Source organism: Cyrtonyx montezumae, unplaced genomic scaffold, assembly GCF_038088225.1.
Source record: "Cyrtonyx montezumae isolate F1298 unplaced genomic scaffold, pur_monq_1.0 scaffold_10, whole genome shotgun sequence".
Taxonomy (NCBI): domain Eukaryota; kingdom Metazoa; phylum Chordata; class Aves; order Galliformes; family Odontophoridae; genus Cyrtonyx; species Cyrtonyx montezumae.
Window position 1 is genome coordinate 43,139,602 of NW_027071826.1, and position 12,654 is coordinate 43,152,255.

Genomic DNA, 12,654 nt, shown 5'->3' on the forward strand with positions numbered 1-12,654 from the left:
TGATCTAGGCTAAGACAGTGAATTGCACAGGGAGACAGTGGTGTTTACATGTATGGTTTGGAAAACATGTGCTTTGTGGCTGAGCAATAAAGTACCCTACAGCTAAATAAATCAAGTATCTTTGCGAAGAGTAGTGTTATTTACCTTATTTCAGTGTATTCTGTCCAACAGGCTAAAATTTTTGAAGTAAAAAATAGTAAATAAGTAAGCTGCACCAGGGCTGGTTTGCAAAAGCTGTACAAGAAGGACAGTGCTGGAAGGTAATGATATGGAAATCAACTCAGATCACTGTGAGGGCGGTAATGGGATCCAGTATTAGGGTCAGGCAGGTGTGAAGATACTCGTGATGAAGATTTGAAAATAAACTTTCATTTAACACTCCTGGGGCAAAGTGCTGTGAGTTCTATAGACAGTCTAATTGTACTAGTGGAAAATGGTATTTTCCCCTTCTTGACCTTTTCTCCTCCATTCAATCACAGAAATCCATAGGTTCAAAGGTTTGGTTTTGACTTGCCAAGCAGAGAAGAAGCTCTGATAAGGTTTTGTAGCCATTAAACTTTCATAGATTTGCAGCCTTGTGGTTGAAGCCAGACAGTAACTTTTTTTCTCTTGGGGATGGGGTTTCAATGAAGTCAGTGTTGCTCAGTATTAGAATTCCAGCCTTGCAAGCTACTAAGCGTATAGAATTTGTGTTGAAGAGCCATTGCCTGAGCCTAAGAAGTTTCCAAAATCATTCTTATTTCTTCACTCATCTTTATAAAACTTTCGTTTTCAACTTAGGCAAGGTTTGTTCTAGTTTGTGCAATCGCTGTTCTGATGCTGCTATAGACCCATGGAGCTTCTTAGCAAAAACCAGATTTTTTTCATAGTTATTGTGCATTGCCTGGAGTTTGTCCTGCTTAAATATAATCAGAGCTGAGGGCTTCCCAAAATTCCTGTGTGAAAGATTTCTTTTATCTACTCCCTTGCGCTTTGGACTACTGGTTTTTACACAGTTCCTTATGTTGTGAGGAGCAAAAGCTATAGACCAACTTTATGTTGGTATCTTAAGAACAAATCAACTCTTTTCAGTTTAAACCCGTGGGTAGTCTGTAACTACCTAGAACTGCTTTTAAGGCTAACTTGGTTTGCAAGTTTTTGGGTGTGCCACTCGCTTATCCTGCAGTTCACCTTGAAAAGGGCTATGACTTTGTGGTTTATGGACCAGGCTACATTCTCTAGCAATGGGAAGTCTAAACTGTGGTTTCTGATGAAATCTCATTAATTGAAAAGATCTGATAGCAAAAATAAATTATTAAAGCATAGCCTAGGAAGTGCTATCGAATAGAGCCTGCTGGGTGGGGCAGATCACAGGGGTTTTATGTTCTTCTACTGAAATCAGTGGTAGAAATGAGCCATAGATACATGGTTAGAAATCAGTCGTTTAACTGCTTTTGTGGTCACTGCATGTCATGCCCTCTGTTCTGCAGTAAGCAGCTTTGCATCCTGGTGTCTGACTCCCACTCCCCTTTCTGCATGATCTGCTAAATGTACTTATTGTGCATCCAAGAAAAGCTGAGATAGATGTTGATCGTTTTTTGCTTTTTGTTTTTTTTTTCCCCATCCCTTCTTCTCTTGACAGTTTTTTATCATGCTGTTAATTATATTTCTGTTGGAGCTCACTGTAGTGATTCTGTTCTTCGTCTACACAGACAAGGTAAGTCAGATTCTTCATTTTTCTTTCCCCTTCAGCAAATTTTTATGCCCCTTTTCTCTATAAATAAATCATGAAGCACTTGGCTTGGTATGCACATCATGCTTCTGTCTTCCTTGAGACACCTCTCTCAGAATGCATAAACAGCCTTACAGGACTGGGCTCTCTTGCTTGCTCATGTGTACAACTCAAGGTCACAGACATTGCTGAGTGCCTCTGCCATTTAAAAATAAAAAAAAATAAAGAAAAAACAGCAAGCACACAACAAAGCCAATGAGGCTTACTAGGTGCATGTGGGAAGAGCCATCAGACACAAACAGGATTCATAAAAAAAAAATAATCTGAAATGTTTACAATTTAAGAGCCACACTGATATTATATCAAAGGAAGCCTCATTGGCTGAAGCACACAGTTCATTATCTTTTCAAGTTGCTTTTTGCAAGATGTGTAGTTGCATTTTAGTGAGAAGCCTGTAAGTGGATAAAATTTAGTAAACTCAGCTATTGTTTGCAGTTTCAAATTTGGCCTTTGTTCCTGTGCTTGTTATTTCTGTGCAAGAGCCTGTCTTGTATCATCTTTGGATGAACCCCAAATCAAGTGAAAATGTGCAATTATGCATAACCTGCCTATTCAATCAGAATTATGTAACAAAGTCTTTTGCAGATGATGATTGCTAAGGGAAAACTATGGGGTAGGTGGCAAAAATTGCCACAAAGAGCCATCGGATGCATGACCAACAAGCAGTTCTTATTTTTTTATTTTTTGAATGTGAAGACATTCATAGTAAAATACATTGAAGATTAATTGTAGACCTAGAATTAGTAGATCTAGTGTGTTTTAAAGATAATGTAGACAGACAGTGAGTAAGATAGCAACGTTACTTTCTGGAAATGCTCCAAATTATTCAGTTATGAACACTGAATGATTGTCAGGTGCATTTCTGAAGGTCTGAAAAGGACTAGGTTGTTGGATGGCATGTTGTAGCTGGGACCTGGAATTAACTTGCAAAGTAATTAAAATAGAAAGGGCAATTTAAATTCCTTGTATGCATTATTGGATTCTGAATTACTTGTAACCTCTTAGGAGAAAGATCTACACGTCATAGATGACAACTTAATAAAGGCATCTACTTAATATGCAGTAGGCCTCCAAAAACCAAATACAACAGTTGGTAAAGGAATCAGAATATATTGTCATGTCATTGTTAAAGTTTAAGGACTCGCCTCACTGTTAATTCGGGATTCAGTTTTGGTTACTTCATTTCAGCAAAAGAAAACAAATGATTAAAAGCACTGGGCAGCTGGGAGAGAATAGTCGTGGAGGGATCGTGGAAACTATCCCGATTCAGTTTGGGAAAGAAAAGATGTCCTCTTCCTAAGAGATCCTAAGAGGAAAAAATGATAGCAGTTTCTAAAATATTGATATACCACAGGCCTGTCTTGAACTTGAAAATATAGAATCATCAAGAAGTATGTTTAAAAGACAGGTGTTTCTGATACTCTACATCACCATACCGTAAAATTCCCTGTCACTGGCAATTATTGAGGCTGATATGGTATAGGTATAGGGATGAATAAATAAAAATTGAAAAAAATATATTCATAATGCAATCAGTGATGTTACGTTGACAGGTTTCTTGCAGAGAATGTTGGTGCTCATTCTTTAGAGGTAATAATAGTGAAAGTATGAGGAAGGATTCCCTCCCCACTTCAGCCCTGTTGGTTTGTAGCATTCCTGTCTATGTTCTTGGTAACAATATCAAGAAATTTAACCTCTTTCCAGGTCAGGTTGTAGGTTGATGCAGAAGGTGCAATACAGATTTCTTCAAGATCAAAAATGGTTCTAAAATAAGAATTCAAGTTCAGGTTTACCAGGTTAAGAAATTGCTTCAATCTGTGTCTTGCAGATGATCATATGGGAGACTTTAAAGACATGATTTTATGTTGAGGAAATCAGTGGTTTATGTCTACTGAAAAAAAAAGAAGATAGCGGTGTACAACTAGTATGTTCTTACAGTGTGCTTATGGTTGTGTGCCAGCTATCCTAATGTGAAAAACAGCAATGCCATGTGTGCTCATATGGGTAGCATAGCAAACCCAGGCAAGTCTGCTACAGTTATTGAGTTAATATGGTTCTTTGCAAGATCAATGAAGGAACAGTCTATGCTAACACGTTAGAAGAAAGTAGTATCAGTTTTGCATACAAAAGCAGAAGATGACTGCAGGTTAAGTCTTTGAGGGCTCCTCTGTCATGTTATATGTATTTATGTGATTTTATACGTATATGTATGTATATGTGTGAACAGCATTTTTTTCAATTACTTGGAAGTCTTCTGTTAATTAGGAGTGTATGTGCATGTAAAATTCTTCCCAGGGTGAAATGGTGTCTTATTATCATTTTCTGTTTCCAGGCTAAGAGTAGGCTGGATAATGGATTTCATGGCAGTTTTTGTTTACTTTTACTTTAAGTGCATGCTTTACTCATTTTGCAGAGTTTAGTTAGCCCTCCCTGCTTTCTGTGAAACAGGGCAGTGTTTTTTCCTTAACTGTGGTGGAGAAGCAGAGCTTAGAGAGCTGCCCAAGCTTGCAAGCAGCTGGGGCTGATTTTAAATGTAAAGCTTTTGCTGTCCTGGCCGAAGGAAGCCAAGAGACTGAGGTGTGCCAGCAGCGTGGTTGGCATTGTAGCTACCTTAAAAATACTTGGCCAGTGCACTTTTTGTTCCTTCTGCTGCAAAGTGGCCACAGTGGCAAGCCAGTGCCAGTACTGAGCCACAGTGCAAGTATGCATCCAAGCACATACGGATGCAATGCATTTATTCACTGCTGGGACTACTGATGTCGTAGTGCATTCATTATTAAAAAGCATCAAGACAAAAGTTCTTTACAGCTTTTGGCACAGTACTTTTATTCTTTTGTTGTGGGAGAGCGTGCAGCTGTGAAGATGGACAGAACTGGCTGCTGGGACTTGGGGCAGCCTGGACTGACCTCTCATTCTCTGTGACTTGGCAGCAGCCTCTTGGAGCTTTTAAGCTGCAAGCTTGCTCCCATGCCCCATAATGTCATCTTCCCTTTTCGTGATGGATAAATGTTTGTCTTGACTTCATGAGATAAGTAGTGCCCTGGACTTTACAACTTTTTCTAAGCTGTCTGTATGGTGCAGTGTTATTGAGAAGAACTTGGAGAAACATCTCAACAGTGTGTAATGGAGGATGTAAACTCCTTGCTTCTTGGGGGCTGCACTGTGGGACTCCTTGGCAGGGGCACTGAGCTCAAGCCCAGTTAATGCTTCTCTTTTCTGTCCTACCTGGTTACAGTGATTACAGATCCTTTGAGATCTGCAGAAGTGAAATGTTGACTGTGGGAACAGGATGAGGAAACATTCCTATGGCGGGTGGATGTCAGGAAAAATACATAGCACTTCTGTTTTGTCCTGGCTCAACCCAAAGCATCTGTGATAGGTTCATTAGCTCTCTTCTGTTCAATGTAGGACATTCTAGGGACTTAGAAGCTCCTGTCTTGTGTTCGTGCATGTCCACATGCGAGTTCCCAAAGTGTAACTTTTGAATTTTTTAAAGGGCAGAGCCGGAGAGATATGGGTCTGAAAAGGAGTTTTTGTGATAATAGGTACTGAGGCAGATTGTTACTCTCAAAGCATTATATTTTAAGGCTAAATTGATGCCCTCGTTTGAGGTACTCCTATGATATTATCAGAGTCATGTCAATGGCCATCTATTCTAGCTTGAATTTTCTCTTTGATAGTTATTATTTTAATTCCATTAATGCAGAGAAGCATTATATATTTTATATAAGTTAAGTGTTTCTGTGTGAGGGTCTCTCTGTATCATAAGTGATCAGTGGAGTTCTATTAGGGATAACCTTCATTTTATAGTGATAAATGGAAAGCAGCTGTGCCCTGTCCTGACAGAGGCTTGGATATTCCTTGTATTTATCAGCATCAAGTCAAACTCTGTTAGGATATAAATTATGCTAATAAAATTTTTAGGCTTGTACCAGTTCTAGGCTGTATGATCCTTCTGTGTTTATCATCTGTCTTTATATTTACTGTGTTGGTTTTCCTGGAAGTTCGGGGGAAAAAAGTTCATATTTACTTTTTTTGCGGCTGTAGTATATGATTATTTTCTTTTTTTGGTACTAATTTGTTTGTTCAGATGTCTCAGTTTTTTCAGATTTATGGGGAGAGCTGTGATGCTGCAACTTAATGCCCACAAATGGAAAAAGAAGATTTGTTTTCTGTGTCATCATAATGAGTACATCTTTAATTTTTACTGCTGTCTTACTGAAATATGATTGATGTGTAGATTAATTTGTTTCTTGCTTTGTTTCTCAAAACATTTTACTAATGATTGTAATTCCTTATAGATGTTTTGCCTGGTCCCATACAGACTGCAAGCAGCAGACTAGTGGAGTGCAGTGGGTATAATTTCAAGTATAGCTCAGTCTTCACTACCACCTTTATATTTGGTTTCACGTTCCTGGTCAGTCTAGCACGCAGGGCTGTCAGGCAAACACACGGAAAAGGAAGATCTGATTGAAGATGGAAAAATGGAGGCTGAAGTGTAGGGCCATATCATCCCAACTGTGTATGCAGCTTCCGGATGGTCTTAAGTTATTGGGAAAAAAAACACAACAGATTTTGGGAAGTCCTGCAAAACTGGTGGGGTGGTCACTCTGTACAGCTCATCAGTCAGATTATCCTGCCTTTCCTACCAGGGTTTCTTCATCTTTTAATTAGCCTACACCATTGCACTGGCATGTTTTAAAGCTTCTAACATCACTCAAAACTTTCAATAGTGAAAAATCTTGGCTTCCTGTATCATCCTCCTGCCACAGTAAACAGAGCTATTCTTCTGCCAGGCAAGGCTGGGAGAATTTCAGAAGAGTATCAATGTGGGCAGTGCCTGGGTATGTTGGTGTGCAAGAGGCTCTCAGAAGAACAAGGCTCTTTTTAATTCTTTGTGGTATTTCTGCTGGGATGTGCTGCATTAACATAACATGCTTTAGGGCATGCAAGTTCTGATCTTGAGTGGGAATAACCACATGCATCAGTACAGATTATGGACTGGCTGACCTGCAAAGGGACAAGGAGCAACGTGCACAGACTGAGATGTAGAAAGTTCCATCTGAACACGAGAAGTACTTCTTTATTGTGAGGGTGACAGAGCACTGGGACAGGCTGCCCAACAGGGTTGTGGAGTTTCCTTCTCTGGGGATATTCAAAACCCACCTGGATACTTTCCTGTGCTTCCTGCTGGAGGGACCTTGCTTAACAGGGGTTTGGATGTGGGGGGTGTACAGAGGTCCCTTCCAACTATGATTCTGTGATCTCTGTATACAAGAGATTTTTGAGCAGCTGGTGCATAAGCACTTTGTTTTCAGTTTGAGCTCAATCTCTTTTGTATTTAAAAGAGCTCTCCACACACTGATCAGTCCCTGGCTTGTAGCATCGCTCTGGCAGTGTTCTGAAGTTAGAGTTTTGTGTAAGTGCTGATGGAGCTAAAACCCATTCCACTGATAAGCAGGAATAACATTGCAGGTTGATGTGGAGGAATCTATAGGTCGTCTCCTGTACTGTGACCTGCAGTTATTGCTTTGTGAGGGTCATGGGTTAGCCCTGGTCAAATATTTTATTTCTCTAATGCAAAATGATGATATACAAAATAAGAAAAGACAGGCATTTCTCTGTGTCTTATTCTACTTCATAATATTCTACTTCATAATAAGCTTAATTTTAACTAGTTTATTAGCATTTCAGTACTGGTGCCACACAATAGGGAGTTGCAGAAATTTCATCAAAAGAATTTAATTATAACCAATTCGTTTTGGCTTCTTTTCAGCAATGCATTCAGGCACAGGTTTAAATCTGTCTCTATTCAGCAGATTACTTAAGTGTGTGCTTAAATCCACATGATTGACTTAATCATATACTGAAGTCTTGTCAAAGTTGATACGTGCCTTTTGTGTTCTTTCCTTTTAAAAGAAATCTTGCTAAGTAAATGCTAATAATAATGAAAAATTCTGAAGATGGTGAAGATGCATCATGGTCTTTCACTTCGTAGGGAATTTAGTGGAAAATAATGAATGTCTGCTTGAAAGCATTAATGGTTATGTTTTTCTATTTGTTCTTGAACAGCTTTCCTTTTAGTATCTCCAACACATCACTTTAACCTTTTTTTTTTTTTTAGGCAGAAGCAGGTGAAGAGAAATTTGTTTGTGTCTGAAGAAAACAAACACACCACTGGAAATCCCATATTTTTGCTAATTCCTTTGTCAAAAAAAGATTTCCTCAAAAGTGGACCTGCAAAAACTGCTATTAACAGGGTTGTTGAAGGATAGCAAAGTATTGATGAAAAGAATTAAGTGCATGCTACAAAATAGGTGTTATTTAGGAATGATAACGGCAGATAAAATGCATTAAGGCTCCCCACTGGGAACTCTTGATCAGTGGTTGATCAGAGCCTAATTGATTCCTAGAGTAAAGTGCTAACAGGGGAATGGGCGCCAGGAAAGGAAAATCAAACTTTCCTAAATTAAGCCCTGCACCTAACAGAAATACCCTACATAAAGATTAGATAATGCAATAGCCTGTCAGCTCTTTATGCCACATGTATTCCTACTGTGGTTGAATTCAGAAATGAAGAATGTAGGTGTCTCATCCTAGTCAGAACAGATTTTTGTTCATATTGCAGTGAGTGCAATATTGCTCACATTGCACTACTGCATAATTTGGAATACTGCTTTGTCTCGGGAGAAATCCAGTTCTGAACTCCAGCCTGACTAGCTGGGACATTAATTCCCAGAGCTGTATAGATGAATCAAACACAGCTACTGCTGCCGTCATGCCTGGCTTAAAGCCAGCTACATCTATCTTTTATTTCCTGGCATCACTAAATTCATTTGATAAATATATGGCAACGCATCAGTTAGCATACAACTCAAAGTGATGATTCTGGGCTTCCTTCTCGCTGGTTTGTAATCCCTAATCAGAGATTAATTTGTGATCTCAGAAGCACGTCAGAGAATATCTCTTTGTTGTGGGAGTGCTTTTTCAATTATTTGTTTCCAGTGCTCATCTTAAATTTTGGTTCTCATAGCAGACAAATTATGGGTGGTGCAAATCTTCACATGACCTCTGCCTTGGAAAACCTAGCATATGGTAATGCTGATTATTATTTAATAATAGCATATTTACATTGCACAGCTGCATACTTTTTGTCTGGGTATTTTAAAATGTGCTACTAATAGTGAATAGGCAGTTCAGCTCCTCTTCTGCTGACTGGTGGAAATGATGCTAAAAGCTGAATCCTCAAGCTGCAGTGTCTTGTGGGAAATACTAAATACCGTCATACCTGAATATGCATATTGGGACCTTGCTATTCTGGAAACTAGGTCTTAGCTGTGGTGAAAGAAGTCATTTCAACGTGTAGAAATGGATAATAGAACTCCAGAGAATGGCACTGGTTTATGTGCCACCCAATCAGCACTGGCTTTAGTGGCAACTGAACCTCATCTTTGCATCTTTTCTAAATGCTGATGTGTTTCCTAACATTTTAGGAGAAAAGAATAGCAAAAAGAGAAAAGAATGGTTTAGAAAACTAATAAATGATTAAAATGCAGCTTTAGACATTTAAATGCAGGCAACATCAAGTGGAAAGGAATGACTGAGGTAGTATATTGAAGTAGACAATACATTTTTTATTCATTCTATGAACATTTTTTATGTGTCACTATGTATTTCAGGCAACATTAGAAAATGACAGTAAACTAAATGTTTAACATCTTTACATGTACAAAAAGAGAAGGGAAGGTGGCTTTTTGTGTCCCCAGATATGTGCTGGCCAGGAGCACACAGCTCTTGTCTAAGATTTGTCAGCTGCAATTGGAAAACAATGTTGAAGATAGACTGCTTTTTTTCATATGACTTGCAGTTGAAATTCTTTCAAATCCTTCCTCTTAACTCAGCATAAACAGGATGGCTCCCAGCTGAAATGAGGAAAGACAGATCTGTTGATCAGCAGCTCCAAGCCATTGCTCGTTCAGGGATCTCTTTGGTGGAGTTGGAGCTGAAATGTATTGACTTGGAGCTGCAGATCGTGTTCAGGTGTTTTAAATTATTTAAACTCCATGATGAATATGAAGCAACCACCTAATAGCATAGCTCCCCTCATCTGAAGCATCATTGCACTGCAAGATGGTATTGTCTTGTTGGCTGATAATTGAGGATTGAATCTGTGAAGATGGAGGAATAAGGCTTAGACAGTGGTGCTTGAAATGTTGAAATACATTCAGAAATTTACAGAACCAATGTAGTCAATGGTACACGAGAATTCCTGCCAGTAAAACAGCATCTAAGTGCGTCTGTAATCATCTTTGATATGGACTACTTATCTTTAGTCACTTGAGATCACTGAATCTTTTTACAAATGAGCACCAAAACCAATAATACTTGATAAAAGGAAAAGGTTGAGACAGAAGAGAGAGAAGTAGCTTTTGAGTAAAGGGATATGTATCTTAAGAGGAGGAAGAGAGAGAACTGTTTTACAATTTCTGAATGCACGCATTTCCTACTTGAAATTTTGAATGCTTCTAATACTCTGAATGATGGTAGTATCATACAATTTCATTACAGTTTTCTGTTATTAGCAGTGAATAAGGCATATGCAAGGATTGTTTTAACCTTCTCACGATGTTAATCCACTTTATTTTACTGCAGTTATTTCATATGCTCTTTTGTCCCTTTAAATTTCAGGGAAGGCACCATTGAGAACAGAATATCCTTGTATAGGTTCAGTTCATTCTTGTTGAAACTCATTCATCCTTGTGTACTCTTCCTTCTGCTACTAGCTGTCTTTGATGTAATTTAGAAATGAGCTTTTTTTTCTGTGAAAGACTGAACTACAAGACAGAAATATGTGTTTTGATTTGCTTGCTCTTGCCGTTTTTCACATTACTGCAGCAAGCAAACAACGCTGTTGCTCTGCCAGACATTTGTGCCAGCTGCACCTTGCTGCTCTGAACCACAGGAAAACAGAGCAATACATGTCATCGTCTTCTGCTGTGCTAATGCTTCCTCTGTTGACAAAGCCCTAACCTCAGCATTTAGGAAACCTTTTCAGAGTTCAGCTTGAAGGACACGCTAAAGTGCAAACTGGATTGTGTGTTCTAAATTCAGAAATTATGTAAAAGTAACAAAAGGGAAAAGATGCTAAGATCATTTGAGGATATTTAAGAAAACAACTAAGAAGTCTTTCTCTAGAGAATAGCAGCAGTGGGAAGTCATGAGGCACATGAGAAGAAAAGATTTTGATTCAAAACCATATGTTTGTTAGATTCATCACATAAGGCATTCAGTTATTCTTTTGAAAATTCAGGACCAAAAGAGTTGCAGTAAGACTTGAATTAATCAAAGTGATTGAAGCAATATTTAAAAGCTGGGAAGATAATCAACATTTCTTTCTGTACAAAACACACACACACAAGACAACATCCCGTAGATTTCTTTCAGGTCTACCTTTTCCTTGATGAATAGAGAATGCATTGTAGTTGGCAGAAGAGCAGCTGAATACATTCAAACAAAGAGAAGCAATGTTTTTTTCAAGGTTAGGTAGCTTGGGGAGAAAAAGAAATTGATTTCCTTTTGGGGACTGTGAAGAAAGGAGGAGGAGAATGTGTTGCAGACCTTGAAGTATGTTGAGATCAGGCTGGTATTTAAGTAAATGTCAGTGGAGTGCCCTTGTAGCTACCAGCTCCACTTGTGGCCATTCAGAGGCCAGATGTGACTTTCCATGGCAGGGTTGTTCTCAGTAGAAACCTGAATTGTGCTCTCTTTGACACTGATTTGTGTACAAATGACAGAGGCAGCACTTCTGTGACAACGGCTGTTACCACAGAGGAGCATGGAGCCATGAGGACTGCTTTTCTGATTGTCCATAATAAGTTTTCTTTCTCTAGGCCATATTCATGTCAGTGTCAGTTTTCATGTTTGAGTGTCAGTATGGGACAATTAGATGGGTAAGATTAGGAGAGTGGAATGGCTCTTTGCTGCTGAATATCACAATTCTGCTGCACCCATTTGAAGACATTTTGGGGTTTCATACATGATACAGTTTAAAATGTTAGCCCAGCATGAGCACACAACTTATCACTTTGCTGTGTGGTGAAGTCTTGGCCCCATTGAAGTCAGTGTGAGCTGTGCAGTCGTTTACTGTGGCACCAAGCTGTTATTCTAAATTTTAGAATTTTGGGATCTTTCCCAGTTGAAGATTGTGTAGCACAACATGATACTGTGGCAAGTTCTGCATGGCAACTACATTAGTAGGAGAGTGTTATTCTCTAGCATGATGTTGTCTTAATCTCGCAGTGCATTAGTTGGGGGGATGCTGCTGCTTGCTTCGAAGTTGGTTGAACTTCGGCTCCAGAAAAAATAAGCATTTAAAAAGGAATGAAATAAATGAAATCTAAAATCCTTTGGATATTTGTTTCCTAATATCTGCTGTGAAAATTTGGCTTCCCCATTATTTCTCAGTGACTGGCTTTCCATTGCTGTGCTGCAGACTTGCAGAATAGTTGAGGTTGGAAAGAACCTCTTGGGATCATGTAGTCCTGCAGCCTGCTCAATCAGAGCCAGCTAGAGTAGGCTGCCCAGGACCATGTCTGGTCAAGTTCTGAGTATCTTCACAGATGGATACTTCACAGTCCATCAGTTCTCATGGATTTGATCACCCTCACAGTTTTAATCTGAACTTCGTTTTTAGTTTATTTCCTGCTTTTTAATTTGTGCCCGTTACCTCTACTCCTGTCAGTGGGCACTACTGAGAAGTGTCAGGCTCTCTTTTCATTCCCTCACATTGGGTATTTATGCACACTGATAAGATGCCCCTGAATCTTCTCCAGGCTGAGTAGTCCCATCTCTGTCAGCCTCTCCTCATATAAAAGATGTGCAGG

At 39.0% G+C, this 12,654-nt stretch overlaps 1 protein-coding gene across 4 annotated transcripts in view; it reads left to right on the top strand.

Moving 5' to 3' along the window:
- Positions 1 to 12,654, top strand: part of TSPAN4 (tetraspanin 4) — a 390,158-nt gene that overhangs the window by 341,975 nt on the left and 35,529 nt on the right. For all 4 annotated transcript variants that reach the window (XM_065755129.1, XM_065755131.1, XM_065755130.1 and 1 more), the window contains one exon: positions 1,622 to 1,696. In XM_065755129.1, the coding sequence (XP_065611201.1) occupies positions 1,622 to 1,696 (75 nt within the window). The remainder of the gene's footprint in view (positions 1 to 1,621; positions 1,697 to 12,654) is intronic.